A 26350-nucleotide genomic window follows, 5' to 3' on the forward strand; every position below is an offset into this window, starting at 1 on the left:
AAAGAGACATAAAGTTTTACTTCCATTCTGAAAAGCTGAAAAATAATTATACTCAGTATTGGCTTTGCAGCCAAGTATAACTTGAAAAGGCACATGAAACCCCTTCTAGCCCATAAACAATTGCATGGCCAGGGTAAGCCTATCTGGAAAGACATTTTATTTCCATCAAAATAGAACAGGAAATAGATCAAAATAGATCAGGCTGGAGCCTGATGTTCAGATTTTATCTACTCAACCTACCTGGATGCATGCCAAATTCAAAATTATTAAACACACCATGGCACGCACACACACATCAAGAGCTTTACAGCACTCTATTCTCTGAGCAGAGTTTCCAGCCATTTCTGCTACCCCAGCTGACATTTTTGTCTATTTCTGCATCAGATTTTTTGTATGTCTGCTGCTTCTTTTGCATCTTCAGTTTTTTCAAGCCTGACGACTTCTTATGTGACATTTCTTAAATTGATAGCTTCCTCTCCTCACTCAAGGCTCTTACCTTTAAAAATGGGCAGAAATAACACGTGTATTTGCTTTTTATACACTATGGCGTTACCCATTTAATGTGACACTAAGCAGACATACAGAAATAAAATCTGCCACGGAAGGGCATTTCCTCGGTTTCAAAAGCCATGATTTTTGTAACTGTATGTAAGCAAACTCTGCATATGTGGTTAAAGATTACTTTTCACTACTTCTGAAAAGGTTTCAAGGCTATATAAAAAAAGTATGCTTTTCTGAACCAAGCAAGAAAACCTGAAAATAATCCCTTCATGTATTCAATTTTTGCACTTTAGATTATACAATATGACATCAAAGTATTTGATTCACTAGGAAGAGAAGTCCCATTTCTATTAGCTATTACTAAGAGGCAAGAAAAAGTCCTGCAGAGCAGAAAACAAAATCCATCATAGTGTATTAGTTCTTACACAGGTGACTGCTCAAGTCAATCAGTCTTGAACTCACTGAATTTTAATGAAAGCCTATTATTTCATGTGACTTTATCAGTGACCTCACGCAAGTTTCATCCTCAGTTTCCCTACCCATGCATCAGTAACTGAATAAACATTTAAATAATTACATGTTATTAAGTAATTAAAATAGCAATTATTTGTTAGGATAGACTAACAGCCATCAAGTATCTGGCACGGGAAGAATGGACATCAGAGAATGTGAACGCAGAAAAGTTTCTGAGTAATACTGGTTGGGGCAAGAGACTGTCTCTGCAAGTATTTTAGCGAAAGAATTTAGCATTTCTTACTAGGTAACTCAAATACTATGAATGAACTGAAAGAAAAGATATCAGGGGAAAAAAAAAAAGAGAAGAGTTCACTGAAATTTTGTGCCACCTTTACAGTAACCTTTGAGGCACAACAACAAAGTGATATGCCAAGGCAGGATTATTTGTATGAATAAAAACTGGCAAGATCGGTTTTCCTCTTGCTGGTGAAGTAAACAAGCCAGAATGCTTTACACTGGTTACACCTTACCTCATAGGCTGGGGCCAGTTCTGTTCTGCTTTCTGTGTTTTGACAGGGACAGCATAAATATCTGGGTGCTTCTGGGCTATTTCAAGCTTTAAAAGAAAGTAGGAGAAAACAACTATCCATTAGGGAACCTAGACTGTAGATCTAGCAGGTCACGTCTATATCTGAAACAGTTAAAGCACAAACTGATAACTGATCTTATTCATATTGCCACAATTATCTAACCTTCTGCTAGTGTAGTAATTCAGTGCACGTGAAAACAATGGATTGCCAAAAGCAACAGGATTATTAGAATATTATTATTATATCTATAGTTACAACAGGAAGCCGTAACATACATCCTCTTTTTAAACCCAAATCCACACAATGGTACGTCTGTATGCATGGTTTCCCAAACTTCTACCTCCAGAAGCGACACCACACAAGGGTATGATTTTCATTTTCAGGATATGGGCTGTTCTATATGCTGGAAAGCACAACAAGTGCAGAATGCATCTCTTCATACCCTGGCATTCTGGGCCTCTTGTAGCTCTTGCATTCTTTGCATCCTTGCCTTGTGATCCATCTCCTCAAATATTTTTACTTTCCTCAGTACAGATTTTGGAGTATTTTCTTGTTCGCTTCCTTCCTCTTCCAACTTTGCCGCCTCCTCCTCCTCTGCAGGTGGGACTGCTGGCTGAGAGTTTCTCAGGATGGGACGCCCAAAGGCAGGTTTCACAGAAACAGGTGGTGGTGCTGCTTTAGCTGATACCGTTGAAGGCTCGCTGCTGACAACAATGCTGCTTGATTTGGAGTCATAGTTCTTGGGAAAGTCATAGAGATCCTCTTTGTTTTGTAACTTCCCCTGTAAGTATAAAACAAGCCAACAAAATTTACATCAGCAACATCAGTATTTTAATTTCAAATTAAGACTTTAATCTGAAGTTAATCATTTTGCCCATGTATTTAACAGTGTCAATCTTCATCCAAAGTAAAAACTGGAAGGTATTTCAACTGCTGCAACATCTTGGCCATACACTTAACCACTACACATCACCTCCTAGAAGACTAGCACATTTAGACTTGCTTTTCCCATTTGTTAAGGATTACCAGAACTACAACATGTGGGGGATGGCACAGAGAAAACTGACCTCCCGAGTGATCTGGCAGTACTAGCTACTGTAGAATATCACTACCAGGAGTTTAGAAGCACACAGGACCCATCTGTTTTCTATTCCATCTTTATTTTCCTAATGCATGTCCTGCTTTGCCCAGTCTCCATTGTCCAGGCACACTTGACTATATTTTGAACACATGCAATATGTGAAGGCGCCCATCCTCATAAAAAAATGACTTTGGCGTCAGGGGAAACTAGGAACTGCTAAAGTAGAATTTGGTGTCCAAACATAATAGTTTTTTTTTCCCCTGCATCATTTCTGAGCAAAGCTTGAATAAACGGTTAACATCAATTTCTGGTGATAGAGAGGTGGTTGATACTCATTTTGTGCTTTACGATAACAGCCATCAGATCTGCTTTTCCTGATGATTACCCTACATTTGTTCTTACTGAGCTAAAAAAGTGCCTTTCAGTTTATTAGCAGGCATAAAAAGGAATTAACTTTCTTATTCCATGTAAAGATCACATATATTTGAAGAGAACTGTTACCCTTCAAATTTTCTCTCTGCTCAAATCCTGCAACATCTTCAGTCACTCCTTCTCCCCACACTTAGAATATTTTCTCGTCTCTGATCATTCCTAACATGCTCTTCCTATTGTTGTGCCACCCCAGAGAGTTCTCCAGAAAGAGGAACTTTGTATTCAGATTTGTTTCTACATGTTTACCTTAGGTGGTTCCGGCTTGAATGCTGGAGGTGGACTAGGTTCTCTAAGTATCTCCCTGCTACCAGCTTTTCTCAACTGAGCCCTTGGTTCCGGACTAAATTTTTTAAAACTCTGTGGAAGAAAATAAGAGGCAAAATCACTGCAGTATCCAGTAATGCAATCATCTTTTCTCTCTCCTGCGTTTACTATTTTGGTAACAGTAACCAGGGATCAAATGACTGTAAGCAACCTGACCACAGTCACTGCAGGTGTATTTGCAACACTGAAGGTGACGAGACATCACAACGGAGCCTACAGAGTTAGGCAGAAAAGCAGAGCTATTATTATTTTTGCTCTACACAAGGCAGCTCCAAAACACTATAAGAGCTAAGATAAAGCTGCAGTGTAAAAAACCTCTCATTTTAAAAACATACATACGGGGCTTTCAGAAAGTATGAAGTACAGTCTTGATTCAAAATCCAATCATCTCACCTCCTCATGATGCACAGGTTCAGAGGACCGGCTAACAGCTGAAATCCTTGGTTCGTCCAAGGGCTCATCAAGTTCATTGTCAGTGTATGCACCCCCTTCTCCATCTGTATCCTCCAGGTCACTGATCAGCCGACTGTCACAACTCAAATAGTCAGCACCCATTGCGGTAAGGTAAGACATACGATCATCTGCATCATCTTCCATGCCATCCATCTAGAGAAAAATCAGTAAGAATTAAGGAACAAACATGGAATATGTAAGAATTAGAGTCTAGTTAGGTCTCAACACCATGCCAAACAATTCCTTAAGAATGATTTCAGAGAACTGAAAGAAACTCTAATGCAGAATCATAAAGCAAAGTCCCGTAAAAGTTTGTGCCTCTTCTCACCATTCTCCCCTAGCTACAGCATTAGCGATGAAAGCTCCAATGTATAATGGAAAGAACAGTAATGAGTTATTTTTTGATACCAAGAAAGACATCAATTGACTATATGTCTAACCTATCCAGTGCTGGCAAGGACAAATTTGAACAACTTTTACTGACAGGAGATATCTTGAGACATCTGATTAGCTTACCACAGTATGGAGTGACTGCTTACCTTTCCTTCTGATACCCATACTGCCTCTCCTTGCTGTTGCTGAATTGTATCTTTCAGACTGCCATACCAGCTATCATTGGCTGAATTCAAATTGATGGTGGCTGTAAAAATGGATGGAGAGGTATATCTACACCGCAAACGCAATGTGATCCTTTACCCAGTCTTTGCTGTTTAACACTTTTTTGGTTTAGTTATGTGAGAATGTTAAACAACCTTTTAATCTAGACCACTGACAGAAGCATGGTATTATTTTATTGTTTGTCTGTCGCCCAAGCTTATTAAATCACTTATCTTTTAATGACAGTGGCTGATTTACAACTTCTTTTGTGTTAGAAATTGGCAGAACAAGAAACCTTGCAAACAGTCATGGAAGGGATTGCTCATGAGCATCCCTTCACACTCTTTTAGTTCCAACCTCCAGAGCAGGAATTGGGTGTCTCAAGACTTGCACAGTCACATCCGCTACTCTGTTGGTATGCAGGTTAGACACACATTCTTCCTTACCTGTAAAGAGGTGGGAACAAGTCTTCTTCAGTTTGTTTGCTTGCTCATAAAGTTTTCTTGAGCTCTTGTTAGATGTGGAACATAGCCTTTGTCTCATGGTTTTCACACCCTGCTTACTGTCTGGGTTAAAGAAGACCACAATTGGAAACCACTGGGTATAATTTAGCAGGTCCACTGCTTTAGGAGTCACATCCAACAGAGCATGCTTATCCTGTTAACAAAAAAACCAGTTCAGTGTGCTGCTTGTGAGGAAGAAGAGGAGGTGGCTGGAACACCGTATCCTAGGAAAACCAAGATTTATTTTTCCAAATAATACTGCAACTTGTTGGATTTTTTCCCATAGTTATATCACATTCAGAAGCCACAGCAGGCAGCCTTTTTCTTTCAGCTCCATTTTTCTGAATAACTTTTGCCTGGATGTCCCCACTCGTATGTTAATTAACTCTCACGTTAAGCAAAATGCACTTATTCCACTTTTTTTTTTGGTTGCTGTTAAATAGCTAGTGAAAGTTAACTAGCTTTTCTCTCTATCTGCTTCTACCACAGCTTCCACTACCACAAGTGTTTTGGGTGCTATCTGTGAGTTTCTATCTACACTTACTAGCTGAGGCTAATTCACTTTCATTTAAAATATTCTTTCTTAGCTACTTCTAGTGCAAAGATGAATAGGATTTTCAAATGTGTGCTTCACTGGGGCCTGAGCTCTGGACAGACTTCTCTATGCCATTCTAACTCCTCTGGCACCGATTTTATTGTGCTCAGAGCAATAATCTGTGGAGTACGTTCTTTTGCTTAAGTTTTTTATGCTTCTTGGTTACCATCTATTTACTTGATCTCGAAACAGTATTATCAGAATAGTTAATGCAGTCTCAGTAGATGCCACATAGGTATTATAGTCACTTCCTGTTTGTTTCAACAGTGGTAACTTTGAAGCAACCAAAACGTTAAATGACAGTAAGAGCAAGTAGAGATGACAGTAAGAGCAAGTAGAGCACTACTTCAGAAAGTGTGTAGTAAAATGCATTTAAGTTTAGAAAGTAAAGAAGTTGCAAACTAGTTAGCAGAAGCAGCTCATTCCATTCCCTCCCCCTGACATTTCCTACAAAGTCTATTTTTCCTTGTTTAATGTTGTCGCAGATCTAAGTAAAATTAAGGCAAATTAATAAAGGCTTAAGACTGATTCAGGCAACTGTCACTTTAAAGAATCTGCTCTCTGTTAATACTGTTACCATGAGAAGAATGCAGTAGTTATTCTGTATAGTTTTAGAATAGCCACATTTAAGACCTCTGTTTAAATTTAGAATGGACTAAGGAAGGAGAATTTCAGGCTCATCCTCCCACTTGGAGAATAGCTACCAGAATTTCAAAAAATTGTTGTTGAACAATTTCAAAAGAGCCCTATCATTAAGCGAAGTCTCCTTGTTGGAGAAATAGATGCAGTGAAGACTCACGCACTCTGCAAGTTTTAGGAACAAACAAGTCAAACAAATGCCTCTCAGTGCAAGCAATCTTCACAAAGAAATACTTTACCTGTTCAATGATTTGCTTCACAGTGTTCAAGCGCACTACCCCGGTTGACTTCTCTGAACCTGCATCCCTGGGTTCCGTCTCTGCAAAGACAACATTTTAGCTTATCTAGAGTGGCCAGGTGGCTATGATTATTAAGTTATCCTTTCTCTCAGTTATGGATGATAAAGAAGCAAGGAGGACAACCTACTTGCTGTCTGGTACAGGTGAGGCAAATCGTTTGACAGCTTCTCCATGGCAACATCTGCAATAGGGCCAAATATGACCACAGGTCTCTTAAAACCAGCTAAAAGAAAAATATTTGGAGAAAAGATAAGCCTGGTAAGACTCGGTTTCTATATAAAGAGAAGTGAAGCAGGTAAGATCATCAATTACTACGCAATGTTATGAATAAGTTGAAGGTATTAAAAAAAAGTGTTTTAAAAATCTTTTTCCTCAGAAATTTGTGCAACAGCATAGCTTACACAGAAAGCTACCGTTATTAGCTAGAAAGCAAAAGAATTTGTTTTAATTTAACAGCTTCCCTATTGCTTCTCATGAAGATGTATTAAGCAGATTCTACATTCCAAAAATGTTCAGCAGATCTCCAGTAATCTCTCCATCAAACAAAACAGCATGAACCTTGATTCAGTTGGTTTTGTGTGAGTAAAGATACAAATGCTAAACCAGCTTTAGGGCAGTTTGAAGAAGCAAAGAAATGCAAAATTCTGTTCTGCTTATGTCAAAACAAATACAAACACGGTCCTCATAAATTAGTGGTGGAATGCCATTCTCTTGCTCAGTCTTCACCTCGACATCTGGGAGCTCCTTTAAAATATCTTACTCCAATTTGTTTTGTTCCACAATTCTGTCATGTGTGAATACCCTGAAAATTACCTTGACTTGCTCTACATCACTAGTAATACAGCTAGTTTAGAGTCACAGAGATGATCTCTACTCTCCTTCCCATCCCACCCCTCAATTAATCGACCTTAATTACATTTGGAAAATCTGTTGAAAATACTTGGGGTTTATTTGCTCTTGAGGTAAATTGGTATTTACAAGCAAGCTAAAGATTGTCATTGATCTCAGGCATGTGGATTTTACTTTCATAGCTAGCAATCAAGAAGCTGAGGAAACAAGAAAACCCTGCTTTTTTCTTCCTTTTGTCATTTTAAACCTTGAAATTGGCACACATAATTTGGATGCAAAGGAGAACAACAGTAGTTTAGAAAATTAAAAAGCCCTTTTTCTTAAGACTAGTTAATAGCATCCAGAAATTTTCATTCTGAGAAAAACGTCACCCCTTACTGTTGATCAAATTTAACATGGAACCCAAACTGTTAAAAATCACTTACTTAGTTGACCAAACATTTGGATGCTAAACCAGCCAGCAATAAAAGGGCAGCTGGCTCACTGCAGTCTCACTTACCCTCACGCAACTGAACTCGCTCATAAGCTGGGAATTTGGTGCTCACAGATACAATTGCCGTCAGATCTTCACGACTCTTCCTCAGATTCTTCTTCACTCCAGATCGCTGGCCGCGTGTTCTCCAGAAGTCTGCCCTGTCACTTGAGCCGTCTTTTTGGGCATTTTGAACACTGGCCATCTGCTCAGCTCTGACAGAGAAAACAGAGTTAATTTATACAGAACTATTCAAAGAGAGCAAAGGTGCTTTCACTGGAGAACAACAGATTTGGAATTTGCAACAGATAACATGCCAGATTGACAGCCATGAGTGCAGGAAAGATAGAGAACTTCAAGTCCTTTTGCCCTGGAGCATATGCATTGTCAGAATAATGCTCCAGCTCACCACAGCTACAGGACTGCTGGGCAGGAATGAGTCCTCAGGTCTTAAACTGAGGTGCCTCATACAAGCTTAAATAGAAGAACGCAACTCCAAAGAGGTGGTGAGAGAGTGAAACTCAGAACTGATAGCACAGGAAATTACTGTCACTATTCTCTTCTCCGTTAGGCCTTACAAAAATTTAAGTCACTACAGCAAAGGAACAAAGGCTGGTTGGTCAGATCAATCAAAAGAGAGGACAGAATGTACTAACCAGGAAAGAGGCAGGGGAGTCACATAAAAAGTGTTATTTCAGGAACTTTTGTACAATGCAGTTGTGAGCGTTTTTTCTCCATTTAAAGAATCACAACCATATTCAAGAACTTATGAGCTACAGTCTAAAAATATCCTGTTTTTTCTGATGAATTTTAATACTTTAATTCACTGTGCACATTTGCGCACCTATTATTACCTCACATAAATTTTGACTATGAAAGCACATTTAAACAAAAAACATTTCTGTGGTTCACTCAATATTTCACATAAAAATAAGGATTACAGCTACCAAGAAATATTAGCCATGGAATAAATTCTTGAAACATTTTCCATAAGGACATACGGAAGAGAGTCAAGCATTGAAGTTCTTTTAAAATCATCAGATTTGATTAATCATCAGAGTATTTATTCTTGCACACATAGTCATAAGCTTCCTCACATATAAGGTTTTTGTTGGGTTTTTTGTTTGTTTGGTTGGTTTGATTTGAATTGTTTGGGGACAGGGTGGAGGAGGAGAAGTGGGTGGGGAAAGCAAAAAAGCAAAAATAGGACCCTCCACACATTTTCTAGAAGAGGAACTGAAGCAGCTAGTGGTCAAAGCTTGGTTGATTACCTAGACAGGAGCTCTAGGTCTGTATTGCAAATATCTGATCTAGTGTGCAGGTAACACCATCCTCTCTCATTTTCTCCTCTCATAACAGTTCTAAGATCTGCAGCTTTACAGGCACAATTGTGGTGAAAGTAAAAACAAATCAATTTATTCATTCTTGCAAGAGGAAAAAAAAAAACGGAAGAAATGTATGGCATAGGAAGCAAAAATAATTTGGGGGAAAAAAAAAAAAAAACTTACTTCTAACAATGGGTAGGAAGACAGGATGCCACCTTACCTGCTCTTGTTTGGAATGAGGCCCTTCTCCAGTTCGTTTCCAATTCTCACAGCCAGCCAGTTCCCCAGCTTGCCATCATACAGTGTATCAACTACTCTAAATATCTCCCCTCTGGTGAACGCTAAGCTCTGTGGTGACTCTTTTTCACACTCAAAGTGGCTCCTGATGAAGAATGAATCTCCTCTGCCACAGGCCATGATGTCTCTGTAGACTAAAACAGGAACTAGCCTTTAGTTCATTTTTTTTTTTTAGACTTGAAAGAAAGATTAAGTTCTCATTCTAGAGAGTACTTTTCAAATTCTTCGCCTCCACTCACAAAGATGCAAAAAACCAGCCTTTACATCCATTGCCCTACGCACACATTATCAAGAGTGTTCTATACTTGTACACATACAGCTCTTACAGCTCTAAGGGAAGGAGGTACTTGCACCTTCCCAAAGCTACAGTACTTCAGTATTACAGCAGACTGTTCTCCAACAGGAAAGCAAGAGGCTTTGCTTGCTCCTTAACTGTTCATCAATAAAACTGTCCGTTTACTGCTATTTGACTGAATCTCTTATTACTGCCAAGGAACAGCAGAAAACAATGCCAGCAACAGACGTTGGGCCAGCTGCTACAGAAGGAAAAACAGAAGGAACAAGCAGTACATTGCCACTCTTCAGGATTAAGAGAAGATGCTGTTTGCTAATAATGGAAGAGATGGATAGGTATTCTGAAAAACACATCACATATGCACATTCATATGACCCTCGTGGTATGGAATACAGCTATCTTCTGAACTACTGAAAAGGAGGGTAAGTAAAATGTTATCAAGAATAAGTACAAGAGAGATTATTTCTGGATTTACTGCTAAAACAAAGCTTAAAAGCTTCATGCATATACACACATTTTCTTCAAAGCGCCTACCTTCATACTTGCTTTGAGCCAAGATTGTCACTGTTTCACCTTTAGGAATTTCTAAGAGATACAAAACAGCATCTTCCCGAACAATGCCTCTGAAATCTTGCGTGTTTACCTATGTTAAAAAAAGTAAATAAAATAGAAAAAAATCAACAATAAACAGAACAATCAATGATTTTTGTTTCATCTAAAAAAATCTTAAAATACTCCCCTTCCCTTATTATACCTCTTTTTTAAAAAAACATCAATACAGATGTCTGTTGCCATAAGGAATATTTTATTCCAGCCATTAACAGTAATCTTTCTGAAATACCAAGGTCCTGGATGTGCACTGTTGGATTGTTCCTTCTATTCCAACAGGCTCCAAAATGCCTTGAAAATCAAAGCTATCACAAGAAAAAAGAGGCAGAAAATTACATTAGCCTCCTATTTGAATTTTCAGGAAAAAAGGGGAACGTAAGAGGAACAAAACAGCATGGATGATATAATTCTCAAACTGGAAAAACAAATCACTGTTACCCAAGGAAACTGGAGAAAGATGAAAGAAGAAAAGTATGCTGGCCCAAATTCCCCCCCCCCCCTAAGACTAGGAGGAAGCATTGTACAGAAAATTTATTCCCCTGATCTTGGGACATTTTTCTTTATTAATATTTCTCCTACCTATTCCCTTCACAGAATCTTAAACAAAGTAAAGCCTGATAGACAATTCTACTTCAAAAACTCATTTCAGTAAGATCCCTCCCCCACACATATACACTTGCAAAGCAATAACATCACTTCCTAAGATTAAAATTTCTTCTATATTTCCACTAAGATGCAAATAAAAAAATATGAAAGTGATTTGCATTTCAGGGACACATACGTATACTCATACCTTTAGAATCTGATCTCCTTCCTGCAGTCCCTCCTGATCAGCTGAGGTGCCTTCTTGAATTCCAGCAATAAATATTCCCACATCATTTCCGCCAGCCAGTCGTAGACCCACACTGTCGCCTTTCTTGAATCTCACCATTTTTGTATTGGGACTACAAAATTTACAGATAGCAAAAGGAAGTAAGGGCAGATGTTAGGCATATGACAACAACAGATTGTCAAGAGAAAAAAACTGCAACCTTTTCAACAAAATCATATTAATAATATTCTTAGCCCCTTTCACTGTACAGGCTGTATTTACTCACTCTTCAGCAAAGGAAGAAAGCAAAGAATTTGCATTTTTCAGAGTGGAGACTGAACTAAGAAGAGCAACTAAGTGACATATACAGAATCGGCAGACCAGGAAAACAACTCCCTGTTCTTAAAATCCCAAAATAGTTCCCCACCAATTGGATCCTCTCTCAGATGAGAGGATTGTGAGCCTGATTTACAGGTAATTACTCACTGTTTTTTCCTCTATATGCTTCAGAACTGTGTTAGAGTTAAATTTATACCTATTTAATGAGTTAAATTTATACCTATTTTCTTTGCAGTTTAACTTGTTTGTTAGACAGAAGTCTTCAAGTGTTCTTGTAATAAGAAATATTTTATATTGATACATTAACAATCTCTTCATATTGCATTGGGAGAGGCTGCTGGACTAGGTTCAGCTTTTTTGCTGTCAGAAAAGCTGTATGCCTGAGTGACCTTCCAACACAGAGGACAGTACTTATCTGTCAGCCCTTTTCAGTAATACCCTAAGCCTGTATTATAAATTCTCCTTCACCAAAATAATCCCTTCATTAATTTGCACATCAATGACAACTTATGCAGGGTCCAAACAAGAGTGTATCTGAGAAAAGAATCCATTTGACAAAATATTCCAAGCTGCAGAGTATCTTCAAAACATCATCTTTAGGCTTCTCCTTACCATCTCAGTGCTCTTCTCCCTTCGATTTCTGATTTGGAAATTCTCTAAAGAAAACATGTAAACTGACTTCCTACAAATAGAGTTTGCAACTTTTAGTAACTTGTTTGTTAAAGGATCAGCAGTACCAGGTTCCATCCGATCACTTAAAAAAAAAACTATCAAAAACCCCCACAAAAATAAACTTTGGAAGCAAAGTTTTGTCCATTTCTAAGCAGAGACTACAACTACAACACAGACTGCACAGGCTTGGATTTGAAGAAAGAGACAAAATTTTGTATGTAAGTTTCCAGCTGGTACAGAAACACACTTAATTTGCCTTGTCCTGCAATGAGCTTGCTTACAAATTAAATAGAAGACATTCTCTTTGTATCTTTATATTGCGGAGAAGGGGAGGGTTGTCTTATGTACATGTTAAATAACGGAAGCGGTGTAAAATACATTTCCATAGAACTGCACAGGTTAGAATGGCCCTCTGCTCAAAGCAGGCTGCTCAGGTCCTTGACCAGTTATATTTTTTTAGTATCTCTGGTGGTGGAGATACCACAACCTACAAGGGAAAATTGTTCCAGTCGTTAACCAACTTCATAGTAAAAAGTTTTCTCCATTACATTAAGCCAGAACTTCCTATGTTCCAGCTTTTGTCTCCTCATCCTGCTACTGCAGCCCTTTGAGAAGAGTACAGCTCTGTTTTCTTTACACTCACTACCCATTAGGTTGTTCCAGACAGCAGTAAGATGTCCCTTCAGTCCTCTCTTCTCTGGGCTTAATAAACCCAGTTTTCTCCAGCTTCTCTCATATGTCATATGCTGCAGCCACTGACTCCCTGGACTCGCTCCAGTGTGTCAATGTCTTTCTTGTCCTGGGGAGGCCCAAACTGGACATAGTACTCCAAATTCTATCTCAGTGACAAATAGAGCAGAATAAAAATATACTAGTGTACGTTCCTGTGCAAGCCCAGAAACACAGGGTGTTCTATACCTTCCAGATAAAAGGTAAGTCTATTCCTTCCAGGCAGAAGGTAGGTCTACTCCTTCCAGGCAGATACTTCTAAAACCACGTTTAACTGAAGTACAGTCAGAAGCCATGTCATCTCTTCTTGCATTAAGCTATAAAGGGAGTATCACTCCAAACAGACCAAAAAAACCCCCAAATCCATGTAACCAAGAATCAGGTACAGGTCACTGGAAGAACGTAGAGTGCAAAAAGAACATGGTGTGCACTGCCTTACCCATATATTGCTTCGTCTTCAGGGCTGGGTTTCAGAATTGTTCTTGTAACCGCTTTTGGTTGAGACGCTATATGCAAAGAAGTCAATAGAAGTTACTGAACAATTTTTAGCTATCAGATAGCAATCAAACCTTTCCATGCCAAAGATTAAAACAGATTTAAGTGTCAAGCATCTCTTTGACTAGAATTGATTTACTATCTTTCTTGAAAAAGAACAAAAAAGTCAAGGCAGGGATAGACAACTCCTTCAGGCAAGCCAGATCAGACTTCAGGAATAACTTAATTTGGCTGCATAGGGCAATAGGCTACAGTATATACTCTTAGGAGAGTATTTGCTCTTTGAGATGGTAATGCTAATAAATAACTGCCTTCAAATCATCTCAGATGCTTATTCTCTCTCTGCACCACAAAGCAAAGACATACCTCTTCTCCATATGTCAGGGTGGGGTTGACATGAAGAGTATACTAGATATGTCAACATGATTGCGGGAGTAGACATTCTGTAGGCAGGGACAAAATAGCAACCAAAAATTTCAAACTCTGACCTGCTGGTTCATCTTGGTATTTTAGCTCTTTGTTTGCATCTACAACTGTAACAGCAGCAGTAGCAAGGTCACCAGTTGATTTGAATGGTGTAGGCATTCCTCCCATCCTGGACATCTTGCCAGATGTATCATCTTTTGCGCTAAAAGAAAAAGCAAGTGTAGTGAAATCAGGTAAGAACGTCATGCATTTTAAGAACCTCTTTGACAAGAATTAGAATAGAAAAGACCGTTTCTTACTTCGGTTTTTCCTTCAACTTTTCATTGGATGAATGAGAATCTAGATCGGAATGATGTAACCTGTCATCTTGAGGGGAGAATGATCTGTTTGACTCTATTTCAGAAATGTCTGTAAAGAAAACAGCAAATCAAGAAATGCCAGATGTTTTAAAATTATATGCACATCTGATCACTGTCTTAATTTACAAAGCTTTCACATATAAGACAGGCTGAACCTTTTAGCCTACTCCCATTCCAAGGTGGATTTGACTCGGGTTCAAAAAGTGCTGTATGTATTTTAGTGCTTCCACTCCTTCACCCCCCTGAGAGTATTTCAGGAAGGTTTCACATAACCTTTAGGAAACACTCACATGATGCAACTACTTTGGGCATAACACTGACTCATTAACGAGTGTTAGCAGCCTTTTTATTTGAGGTCTCATGGAGGTTCCCAAAGAGAAGACCACTTTCACATTAACCATCCTCACATCATTGCTTATTCAGTGACAAAAGAGACAGAGTAACCCTGACTTCACAGTAAACCCTACAAAAAGTTGTACCCTGTATTCTGACATCAGAGAAGCAATTTATCTTGCACTAAATGTTGTAACATCCTGCTCCTCCAAACATCCTTTTCAAAGCAGGATTATCTCTCTCATTCACTGTGAGAGATCATTTGTACAGAATAGATACCAGAAATAGAAATCAGTTGTCCAAGGGGTCTTAACTTCCTCTTGTCCTGACATTGCTTCCCTCCCACTGAATGATGTCATGAATGTTAACCCCCTCAAAAGGAAAGATTTGTTTTTAAAACTGGTCTTTTACTAAAGCAACTGAAGTGTTTGTTCTGAGAAGTAAGGTCAATTTTGCCAGAAGAAGCATCGCTTCTTCTATCTCTGCCTCTGCCCAAAATGCAGTTACATGGTTTTCACAGAACTTTTCTCTCACCTAAACGAAGTGGGCTTGATGAAAAATTGGATATTACTTAGGTTGGTTTGTGTTACTTTTGAGCTTTTTTTTAAGAAAGTAGTGTAGTAGAAGTACCACTCTACCACAGCAAAACACTATAAAATCCATTCTGTTCCAGAGTCTAGAACTTTTTATCTACATTAAACCTCACCATCCATTTCTGAGTCACTGTCGTTCAGTGAAGGAATGTTGAGCAGTGTCTGCTTTCTGTCCCTGAGGACAACCAGCTGGAGCTTCCCCCGTGACTTCTCAATCAATTTTCGGGCATCAGCTAAAGACATGTTCTCTGTCACTGTACCATTGATCTGGACATAAAGAGCCAACAATAACATTACAAGTAAACAAACAAGTCCATATTGTGCTCAAGTTTAACAGTGAAATCAACTGTAACATGACTTACTCCAGAGTAACCACCATAATAAAAGGCTGCTAAACTACTAGCAGTATAACCAGAACAGACCTTGAGAATGATATCCCCTTCATGAAGATTGCCATCTTTGGTTGCTAGGCCAGTACGGGTCATTTCTTTTATGAAGATCTGACTTCCAAGCCGGAGACCATATTCTAGAATCAGAGAAATAATCCATTGTAACTTAGAAGATAAGCGAGAGTACATTTTTTTAAAACTACACAATGTACCTGCATCACACTCTATACACCATGAGAAAAGAAAGAAAATGTGGACCTAGTAAACCCACTTAACCGTAGGCTAACTCTCCTATTTCTGTGCTGTCACCACAGTAAGAACAAAAAACAGTCCAAAACCAATCACAGATGGATGATTAGTCTGCACCTTCAGCAGCAAAACAATGCTTGCATTCTGGAAGTGTTTAATAACATGCTGGATTCTCTCTCTGTATTGTATTTTGCATGGCACAGAGAGGGGAAAAAGGTCAAAAAGCACTAGCATAAGAGATGCGGTTTTTTACCAGTTGCTGCATGCTGACCCTATACGATCTGTATCTAAGTGTCTCAGTTGTTTCACGCAAAGGATTTTTTTCTTCTCCTCTCTCCTCTCCCCTTTTTTCCCCTCTGATCCAAATTACTTGGATCAATATATTTGCTACTTAAAAAGAAAGGCAGCACTCTTAAAACATGCATATCCTAGAATGACAGAAAAGAAAGAGTTATCTGCTTTAAAAAAATCACCACACTAAAGTGAGTCTGCAGAGTATCCATATGAGTGGCAGAAATTATGGAATTGCTAGCTAAATGCAAAACTTAACAAAGACATCTTAAATTTCTCCTTATTTGTATACCTATCTGCATTATCTTTGCAGGTGGAAACATTATATGCAAGGGAAAAGAAAGGAGGAGGGAAAAGGATCCTTGCCAGAGTCAATGAAAACAGAGGTTAGCCCCTACATACAAAGTTTACATGAGCAGAAAACTATTAGAAATCACAACAGGGCAGACTAGAGAAAAAACACCCACAAAATCCCTACAAACAAACCACCACATCCCCCCACAAAACCAGAAGAGAATGCACAACCCCATCTCAGATATGCTTTACAGCACAAGATTCTATTTCACAGTACACGAAAGAACAGTACTCAGCAAGGAAAGGCTGTTTCAAGTTGTTGTTATCTCAGATATTCTTTAATTGCATTCTGAAGAATTCAGAACCAAACAATCCTTGGAACTAATTTAATTATACTGAAGGGAAGAAGTAAGTGCACTGTTAAAGGCAGAATCTACTCTTCACCCTCTGTAGCTAAGCCTTTTGTAGATGTGCCAAGAGTAATCTGAATCACAATCAGATCCGTTTCCCACCAGAACAAGAAGAACAGGGCAGAGAATGTGGAAAATCAAAGGACACAGTGGCTTGAAAAGACTGAAACCATGTGGGTGAAAGTTCTGTATTCAAAGGTAAATGAAAAAGCACCCCAAACCAGCCAGGAAGAATGTAAGAACGAGCTTAAGCTATCAGTTAGAAAACTCAACATTTAACCTGTAAAAGCAAAAAATATTCAGCTCTTCTCCTCTCCCAACTAAAATAACCTGCTGCATTAAAACGCAGTTACTCTCCTCCCATACTATACCTACCTTCGTTATGCCTGCCTTTCGTTAAGAGAACACTGACTGGTCCATTCTGATCCTGAGGTCCTATATACTCATGCTGATGGTGCATTTCAGGTGAAGGACTTCGGGAATGAAGCCTGTCTCTACTTTGACTCCTCACTTCCCTCTCGTATCTAGGATCAGGTCGAGATCCATGACTGTAACTCGGTGGGCTGTAGTCTCCTCTGTAGTCCCGTTCATAGCTACCATCTCTGTCGATGCTCCTTCCTCTGCTCCGATCTCTTCTATAGTCTCTATCCAAGCTCCTGTCAACACTTCTACCACGACTTCGATCACGGTTGTAGCTGCATTCCCTATCACGGTCTCTGCTTCGATTACGCCCTCTGTCTTGTTCATCTCTATAGCTCTGATCCAGGCTGTTTCCCCAGCTTTGGCTGCGTCCTCCATTACCACTATGCCAGCTTCTGTCACTATAGCCACTTCGAGCACTTTTTCCATCAAATTCTGCACGATCATCCATTAAATCTAAAGTTCTGTCCTCATAGTCAAGGGAGGGGCTTCTCTTCAGTGCAGCAGACTGCACTTTCCTTGGTCTTTTCACTACCTGTTCAGTGCAATACAAAAACAAACAAAAAAACCCACCTCCAATATTCAGAACATGAAATTCAACAGATTAATATTCTTCACACTTCAAAGATAGGTTGGGGGAAAAAAGAGAAGAAAGAAAAATATTCTATTTCTATAACAACCAGTATATTAGATTATTTAGATGTGCAGATGAAATACATACTAAATGAAAGGAGAAAGAACAATAGGTGAATTTAAAAAAATAAATCAGATCAACAACCACATTCTTTTATCTCTGTAAGAGTGTAAGTAATGAATACTTTTTTCTTTTTCTAGATCACTTCTAAAAAATGTAGCAAGAGCACAAAAAAAGAGAGAGTTATCAATGCCTCTCTCAGCTAATAAAACCCAATCTGAACAGCAAATTCTTGGACAAGGTCTGTGTATGCAGGACATATGCCTCAGTTTTTTTTTCCAACTACCACTCATTATTCAACAAAATTAAAGATCGAGGACATACATTTTATTCTCAGTTTTTCAACAGAATAACTGTCACACTTTAATTTCCATTTGTTTCACCTGTAGAAACTATGTCTTTACTTGGTTTTATTTACTTTGTACATCTACTGGGCAAAGCTTGCTTTGCTTTATGCATTTATGGGACACCTCATAGAAGAAATCCAGCATCTTGACTGGTTACACAGGTACATACCACTGTAGAGTGAATACATCTGTAATTTACTTACAATGGTTGCCACTTTTCCACTTTTCCTAAGCTGTTGGACTGCAAAGGAATGTGGAACATTTTCCATTGGGGTCCCATTAACAATGACCACCCGATCATTTTCTCTGGAAGAGAAGGGAGGGGAAAAAAACCAAGAAAAAACAGATTTAAGAAGAGTCTTCAGGAAAACACCAGAACAACTTACGGGGGAACTTACGGATTTCATTCACTGTAACAGGGAGTTTTGCTTAAAACCTGTGTTTACTATACGAACACTAGAATACCTGAATACTAGAAGACGTTTTTAGTATGTTTAAAAATTAGGCTTTGGGTAGTGGTATGCATCTTATACATGTACTATATTCAGCTTAGGTACCTTGCCATAACATAAAAGAAGATTTTGTTTTTTAAAGAATATTTGTAATGACCAATAATTTTTTTTTTTAAGTTCTGAGAGAACTCCTACTCTTCCATACCTAGTGCTAGATTTTTTCACAGCAACATAAAAATTTCAAGTGAGCTTCAAATTGCTACAGCCACAGCAGTATTCAGTCAAATCTTGAAGAGAACCATTGAGTACACTTTTCTAAAAGACTGGTATTCAGGTCCCATCTACTTTGAAGAAAGATGATTGTGGGGAAAATACCCCAACCAAACTATCACATACAAAAAGTCCTCCCTGCCCTAAAACACAGGCCAAAAGAGATTACTAACTTGTCTGTTCAGCTCTCCTGCACATCATATAGACCATTAAGACTTACCTTGGTCACTCCCAGGACACAGTCCCCTAAAACATGATTAATTAAAAAACATTATCTTCTAGAAAGGCATTTCAGCACAAAAAGTGCAGGAGATTAAAAAAAACCAACAAACCACATCTACGCCAATCCCTGTATGAGTTTATTCTGCCGACTACTCAGAAACTACCCTTATAGTCAGAGAATTAGCTCAAACAATTACTGGTTACTGTGCCGTTTTTCTGCTAGATAAAAGAAATCTTTACCCATTACTTTCTCTTCACTGTAATCAAGTCACATCACAATCTTCTATTTGAATAAGATTACACACTTTAAGTCTCTCTTTATAAGGCATTTTCTCTAACTCCTGAATGATTTTTATGCTTCTTTTCATTTTTTCGTTTTCATTTCATTCGTTACTGCACAACTTTGGCATTCTTCCAAATCATCTAGTCCTCATCAGGTATCCCGGGTCAAAGGATGAAAAACTGATCAGCAGTGGGATAGAAACTGTTTATCTCAGCCTGCAGATTTAAAATTACTTCTCCATGATAGATGCTGCCTCATCAAGGATTACAGGAGGTCTACAGAAACACTTTATTTCCTGTATTTTTACTTTCAAATATAAAACAAATATTTAGCAAACACTTCCCCCATTAATGCTCTTGACACTTTGGGAGTGAAGACCCTTCTCTGTGCTGACTTAAGCCATTCTCTTGAAAACTAATGATTGATCACTATATGTGTTTCCTGGAGAAAGAACAGAGAGAATGTTTAAAGATACTAAGTATTTTTACTGTTTCTTTAGAAGAAATGCAATGTTAAAGAGAAACACATTGAACTATAAAAGCTTTTCAACACCACTGAAATTTAATTTCTTACAAAATAGTACATAAAACCACCTCTGGCTGGAGTGTGTTCAGTTTGATGTTTATTTATTTAAAACAGATATCTAGGTTTTCAAGAGGGCATCAAATGTTGAGTGGATTAAATCACCAGAATTTCAACCAAGCCCGTCTGAAGGCTTTACATATTCTATCATGCCCTTCAAAATATGCCAGACAGAGAAATAAAATCACTTACTGAAGTAATCCATCTGCTGGACCACCTGGAAGAACATCTGAAATGACTATTGATGTTTCACCATTTTCAAAATGAGGGTTATCTCTGCCGCCAGAAACTGCAATCCCAAACCCTCGTTTTGAATCCTTTACAACAAAAACAAATAAAACAAAACTCATTTCACTTTTGACAAGGAGAAAGAACAGTGTCACAAATGTTCCTGTAATGGCACTCAACCTAGATGACAGTTGCAGAAATAGACAGCACCTCTAGCTTTAAAAAGGACTTGGTTTACAAATCCATGCAACAAGATGACATGTTCCCATGTTCCAAAAGCTCCATCTACAGCCTTGTGATTGTTAATAATTAAGCAAAGGACTCACTAAGTTAGCCTGCATTTTGCTCCATCATCCCACTGGCTATTTATACCAAATTTACTATGAGATAAATCTATGTTATTAGTATTGCTTGGGAAACTGGAACAGCTTTTCCAGGATCTCATCTTTATTATGATTGTTATCTAGTTTTTAATAACTACTAACAGCTTGATCAAACAACAAGAGCATGGCTGATTACAAAAAGCAAGCAGTGAACTTGTGTATTCTCTATAATTATCCTCTCTCACAATCAGCTATTATAAATACATAATTTACGTCAAACCTGTCATCCATTAATTGGAAATATCAGATCCATAAAAGCTCTAAGATGGCATACATTAAATCTTCAATAGGGTGCAAAGGAAGAAGCATGTCTTTAACACTAGATCTGAGAACTGCTGGTGTAACTGAACTGCAGGCAAGAAAAGTGTGCAATAAAACATGCATTTTGCTGAACACAGTTTAAATTTATCAGCTGTTTAATGTACACCTCCTGAGATTATAAAATACAGATTATGCTACATTTAAAAAACATGTTTTACCATACTGGCAACATAATACATAAATTGAAGCGGTCACTTCCCCCAACTCACACTCAGCATGTGTAGCTCATCAAAAGTCAGGTCATGTTCCACTAGTGTCAATATTAAGTGGTTATTTCTTTTGAGGAGAAAAAAGCAATTTTTTTTTTTTTTAAAACAGCTACACTTCACTTGCTGCACCTTAGTTTTACAGGCAGCAGATGCTTCAAGACAAAACAATACAGAATACAAATCAGTGGTAATTTGCTACTGATGCAGTAGTAATACTCATTTACACAACATGGAAGATTAGAAAAGTTCGAAATTACAGGAAGTAAGGTCTGCTTCTGCAATGTTTCTTCTGTATTGCTCTGTTATGTGAAAAACAATCCTTTCTCAACAATTCAACACATAAAACACGCTGTGTAGGAAAGATTGTTCTTTTACCTTAGGTCATCAAGTTGAGTTCATTGCAGAACAGGTAAAAAAATGTAAGCAGCGCAGGCTGCTCACTGAACCTGGATCATCAAAAGAGCTGGGAAGACCACCACCAAAGCACGCATCCTGTGCCATGGTGTGGCAGCCTAACCATTAGAGAACTCAGAAATGAGGTTTACTTTAACTCAAAAGGACTCTACATAAAGAGATACTTCCTTTTTTCTTGGAGGAATTGTCAAAAGTGAATAGTTCACATACTTCAGAAATTTCGATGAAAGTATTTTTCAACTAGATTCTACACTGGCAGATATTAAAGTATATTAAAAAAATAAAATCAGTGGAATTATGTTCAGTGGTTATGTCAAAGCTTGGACATTATCACTGCTTGACAGAACCATCTGCTTTGTTTTTAAGGTTATTCAATGATGAATTTAGCTATATGGCTGGCACACAGTATATTATACTGTCATTACAAAGACCAAATAGTAGTAAATACAGCACTTAAATTGTTAACATAATTTACTGCTAACATTAAAGAGTCACGCTACTGTATGAGTAACTAGCAATTAAGCTTTAAAATGAGGACTGTATCTGATTTGGACAACAAAGTAATCCTATTCTAGGCTCAGATATGCTAATTACATCTATTGTAAAACGTGTTTAGACTAAACCGGTGCTTGAATATTTGAAAACTAAAAATATAACAGGCACTCACTCACCTTTTGTAAGGTCACAGTGTACTGTTCCCATATCAGCTCTTCCATGCCTGGGGCCTGTGGCACACAGAAACCAATTAGTAAAACACAAAGCATAGAACTACCTAAATTAAAATGTTAAATACCCCATCAAAACACAGGTATAAAAATAATATGCATATTCTCATAATTTGGTAGAGTTAGTATGAAATGTATGTATTTCAGTTAATGATCATTTTTTCTCTAAAAAGGCAAAAATATTAATAGGTCTGGAATATTGGAATCCCTTCACATTTCACTGATTTAATGGCTTATTCTGACTTTCTGGAAAAGTCTCATTCAGCAAAAGCATTTAATTCAGATCACACTAACACTACATAGTCCTGATTCAATGAACACACAAAATATTTAAGGAAGACCTCTCCATTCCAGTATGCAATAAGATTAGCAGTTGAAACCAAGGTTTTTCAAAATGAACTAGTCTTCAAGTCTTTTGCTTCTTATTCATGTGGATTTTACAAAATGTCCCATCCACTGTGAATTACCCGAGTATTTACATTCCCCTTGAAATTAAATTTTACAGGAAACCAACGTACCACTACACTGCACTGATATACCCATTTCTGTAACATTTCCCAGAAACATTTTTTCTACATTTCCAGTTAAAACTGATCCTGAACTGATCAGTTTATCTTACATGATATAACCTGAAATCTTTCCAACATCACAGCTTAAAATAATACAGAATAATCACCCAGTTTTGATGCACCATACAGTATACAGCCAGACACTTCAGTGCCTGCTCTGTAAACCAAGGAGAAAAATGAGCCACAATATTCAACACAGCCCAAACTTAACAATGCAAAGTGTCCACTGCAGGAGAAAAACCCAGGCATTGCATGATCCACGTGCATGCACGTACTCAAGTTGTAGGTTTATTTGTTTTTATTGCTAAAAGCGGTCTTTCTTGGGAAGCTAAGAGTTTGCTCAGAAAACTGAAGTTCAGACAGAAGCTCAGTTTTGACTTAAAAGTCTTTTAAAGGCATTAAAGGGATTACTGGCATCTAAACTCCAAAACAATAGATAGAGAAGTGACACAAGAAGAGTATACCAGCACTTTAAATAGAGTCCCCTGTATTTCCAGAGTAAAAGTATTCTGGTAACACACAACTGTTTAGCAAGCTATGGATGCTGTTTCTCAAATGCAAAGAACCCCGTGATGTATTCTTCCAGTGGATTCTGAGCACTCCAGAGAGGAACTTGGTTCATATTTTCCATTGTACATTCACTGTACCGAAAAACAAAACCGAAGTCCTGCTCAGAGTTTCTGATGGAATACACAAAATATTCAGCATTCTTACTAGGAATTTTACAACACTGAACAGTGTTAGATTTCCACAGTTCTCTCAGAAAAGGAACAATGCTCTCCATCTTCCAGGAACTTCAGGGTCTAATTAAAAAATTCCATTAAAATAGCTGGAGGAGATGATGTCTTATATTAAAAATAACACAAGTAAATATTTCTAAATTTCCACTCATTTAAATTAGACAGGAATTAGTGGCATTTATAACTGTTGGTATTAAAACATAGGCCTTGAGTCAGTGAATCACTCTGCTGAAGCACATAGTGAAAGTATTTTATTTGATATTCCCATTTAACCAGTGACATGTCTATCCTTCACCCCTCTCTCACCACACATATTCCCTTAAACAGAGAACCTTTCATAAGTAAAAAAATTCTCCTTAACTAAGTGCTTTTTCTGAGCTGCTGTGATGCTGTGGTAAACACAAGACTAGGCTTGCTTGGCCAGCATTCATGAAAATGTGCAAACCACTACTGACCCTTGGCTACACCATCACTGTTCTGCTTTTCTATATAATTTTAAGCTCTGCAGAAAATCAGCGTTAAAGAAAGTCCTCAGTGTCATATAAATTCCAGATGATTTCACTGAAGGAAGTTTTAGAAATGAAAGACAGTATCAAACGATGGGTAAAATCTGAAGGACAAAGAGGTGGGATAAAATTTTGTAGAAGCAGGGGAGATGGAATACCTCATCAATCCTTCTCACTGTATAAATGCCTCAACAACTTACACGTGTAACAAGAACATCACTTACATTCAGTTTGCACAGGGTGAAGCTCTTACCAATATCTCCCAGCCTAGCATACTGAGTCCAGCTCTGCATAGGCAAAATAGCAAGGCAGGCAGGATGCAGTCGGGTGAGAGCTTACTACCCATGGGGACAAAGAGCAGCTACAGTTGCCTTATGCTTCCAGAAACTCTAACGCTAGGTCGTTCAGTGAAGTACCTACTAGGGCAAGGCCTGAGAAATGACTGCTTGCTTATTCAGTACACCACCACAGAAAAAGGACAGAGGAAAGCACAGTAAAGATACTGGGCATGGATTTATGGGTATGAAACATGTAAGATTACAGGAAATTCTTTCCAGAAAACTAGGCCGCCCATGACCAGTGCACAAGCGTAGAGACACATTGTGCAGTAAATCAGAGCACCATAAACTAACAGTGTTAAGTTTATCTTGCACTGGCAAGTAAGTCTTGTGGTATCTGATCACAAAAAATCAAGTATCAAATTCAGTATTTGTTAAGTAATTAATTTTTTGAAAGTGCTCCTTGCAAAACTATCTCCCACTTGCTGCATGCTGTATCAGTGAAGGAAAGTATGCTATGTGCTTGCAAAGCTCATTTTGTGCAACATAATCACCAAGACAACAGGACTAGCTCTGCCATACTGATAAAGCTATGCAGGCTCTGTAACACAGTTCAGAGAACTGAATGGTCACCTTGGAAGCCCATAAGGCACAAACCACATCTGTACTCCCTCAAATCTCTAAGCAATAATCTCTTTAACATAAAATGTACTGCTGCTTGCCATTGCCACGACATTAACCCACACTGACAGATTAATGGAGAAGAAAATTGAGCAGAAGAGTCTACAAACATTATAAATCATCAGCTGAGGATTTTATCAAAACTAAGATTGAAGACTCCAAAATTCTGTAGTCCCCATTTAATAGTATGACACTCCTTTGAATGTATCAAGTGATGGATTAAAAAAAGCATCCATTGCTTTGCCAATTTATTCATACTTCATCTGTAAGGAAACACAAGGGGATTCTGTGCAGCCTGTGCATTCCCTACAGGATACAATTTCACTGTAACACTGCACACCAAAACTCTGGAGAGAAAGTAGGCAAAATGGTTAAGAACCCCACCTCCAGTTACTAATAGTAACTGTTTTGCAAGTCTACCCAGGTTTCACACAAACAGCAGGCTACCTGCAGTAAATGCAAATTACTGTAATTAGCTAGTCTAAATTCATTAGTGACTAAAGTCAGCCCATTTCTAATTAGAACACCGTAGTCAGGATTTGCTTAGTTCTGCCTAATGCTCATATACCAAAATGACAGGTGCTTTCTACATACCCAAAATAGACTGCCTAACAGAATCTTTGGCAGGAAACTAGTCAAAGTGCTAAAATTGTCTGTGTGCTACAGGCAGCTGTTGCAGCTCTCACTGACAGTCATCGAAGATTTATGCAATTGCTTGCTACTGAGAGATCATGGAAGACAACTTCATTCATGCTGAAAGAAGAACAAAACCAGAAGACCTGCCCCAGCAGTAATTTGGCTATAAAAGGAAGTTGAAGAGGGTAGGGATGGTGGGGGAGAAGGGAAGAAGAGACTTGGAGCAAGATGCAACAAAAAGTGACTCACGTGCCCTTTCAAAATCCCCAACTTTTTGACTGCATGTGACCACATTCTCTGCAGAGCTTGAGCTGTCTTCATTGTTGCAGGATATAATCTGTGAGGGGATGCCGCACATCCCCGTCTTTTCATCTGTTTCCACCACTCAACATGGTTATGTAATTCTAATACAATAGTGGCCTACATACCCGAACAAATCCTGCCATCAGTTTCACACAGAAACACATCAAAACGGCAGTAGGGAAATGTACCAGGAGTTTAACTAACTCTCACTTGAAGAGATTGCAGGACAAAGCAGTATTGTAAGGGGTTTTTTAAAGAACTAAGTGTTAGAAACAGATCAATATGTAGCAAGTTATTCTGCTTCCAAGCACATATGGGTTCACCCCATCAAGAAGCTACTTGAACCTTTGAAGAAAAAAAGCTTAAGAAGCACAGTGCAG

General features: G+C 38.3%; 1 protein-coding gene across 2 annotated transcripts in view; it reads right to left on the reverse strand.

Moving 5' to 3' along the window:
• TJP2 (tight junction protein 2) overlaps positions 1 to 25988 on the reverse strand; it is a 26292-nt gene extending 304 nt beyond the window's left edge. Inside the window, exons 1-21 of one of the 2 annotated variants that reach the window (XM_010141360.1) lie at positions 25917 to 25988; positions 22204 to 22257; positions 20170 to 20294; positions 18372 to 18474; positions 17083 to 17662; positions 15497 to 15600; positions 15188 to 15341; positions 14089 to 14197; positions 13852 to 13991; positions 13308 to 13374; positions 11111 to 11261; positions 10243 to 10351; positions 9337 to 9547; positions 7819 to 8006; positions 6598 to 6693; positions 6411 to 6490; positions 4881 to 5091; positions 4377 to 4477; positions 3778 to 3990; positions 1990 to 2328; positions 1488 to 1573 (exon numbers count right to left, since the gene is read on the reverse strand). In XM_010141360.1, coding sequence (XP_010139662.1) covers positions 1488 to 1573; positions 1990 to 2328; positions 3778 to 3990; positions 4377 to 4477; positions 4881 to 5091; positions 6411 to 6490; positions 6598 to 6693; positions 7819 to 8006; positions 9337 to 9547; positions 10243 to 10351; positions 11111 to 11261; positions 13308 to 13374; positions 13852 to 13991; positions 14089 to 14197; positions 15188 to 15341; positions 15497 to 15600; positions 17083 to 17662; positions 18372 to 18474; positions 20170 to 20294; positions 22204 to 22257; positions 25917 to 25988 — 3293 coding nt within the window. Of the gene's footprint in view, positions 1 to 1487; positions 1574 to 1989; positions 2329 to 3777; positions 3991 to 4376; positions 4478 to 4880; positions 5092 to 6410; positions 6491 to 6597; positions 6694 to 7818; positions 8007 to 9336; positions 9548 to 10242; positions 10352 to 11110; positions 11262 to 13307; positions 13375 to 13851; positions 13992 to 14088; positions 14198 to 15187; positions 15342 to 15496; positions 15601 to 17082; positions 17663 to 18371; positions 18475 to 20169; positions 20295 to 22203; positions 22258 to 25916 lie in introns of those variants that run through there. The other variant, XM_010141361.1, reaches the window with a different exon arrangement.
• Between the last annotated feature and the right edge of the window lie 362 nt (positions 25989 to 26350).

The sequence above is a fragment of the Buceros rhinoceros genome, unplaced genomic scaffold (assembly GCF_000710305.1).
Source record: "Buceros rhinoceros silvestris isolate BGI_N320 unplaced genomic scaffold, ASM71030v1 scaffold1388, whole genome shotgun sequence".
Classification (NCBI taxonomy): domain Eukaryota; kingdom Metazoa; phylum Chordata; class Aves; order Bucerotiformes; family Bucerotidae; genus Buceros; species Buceros rhinoceros.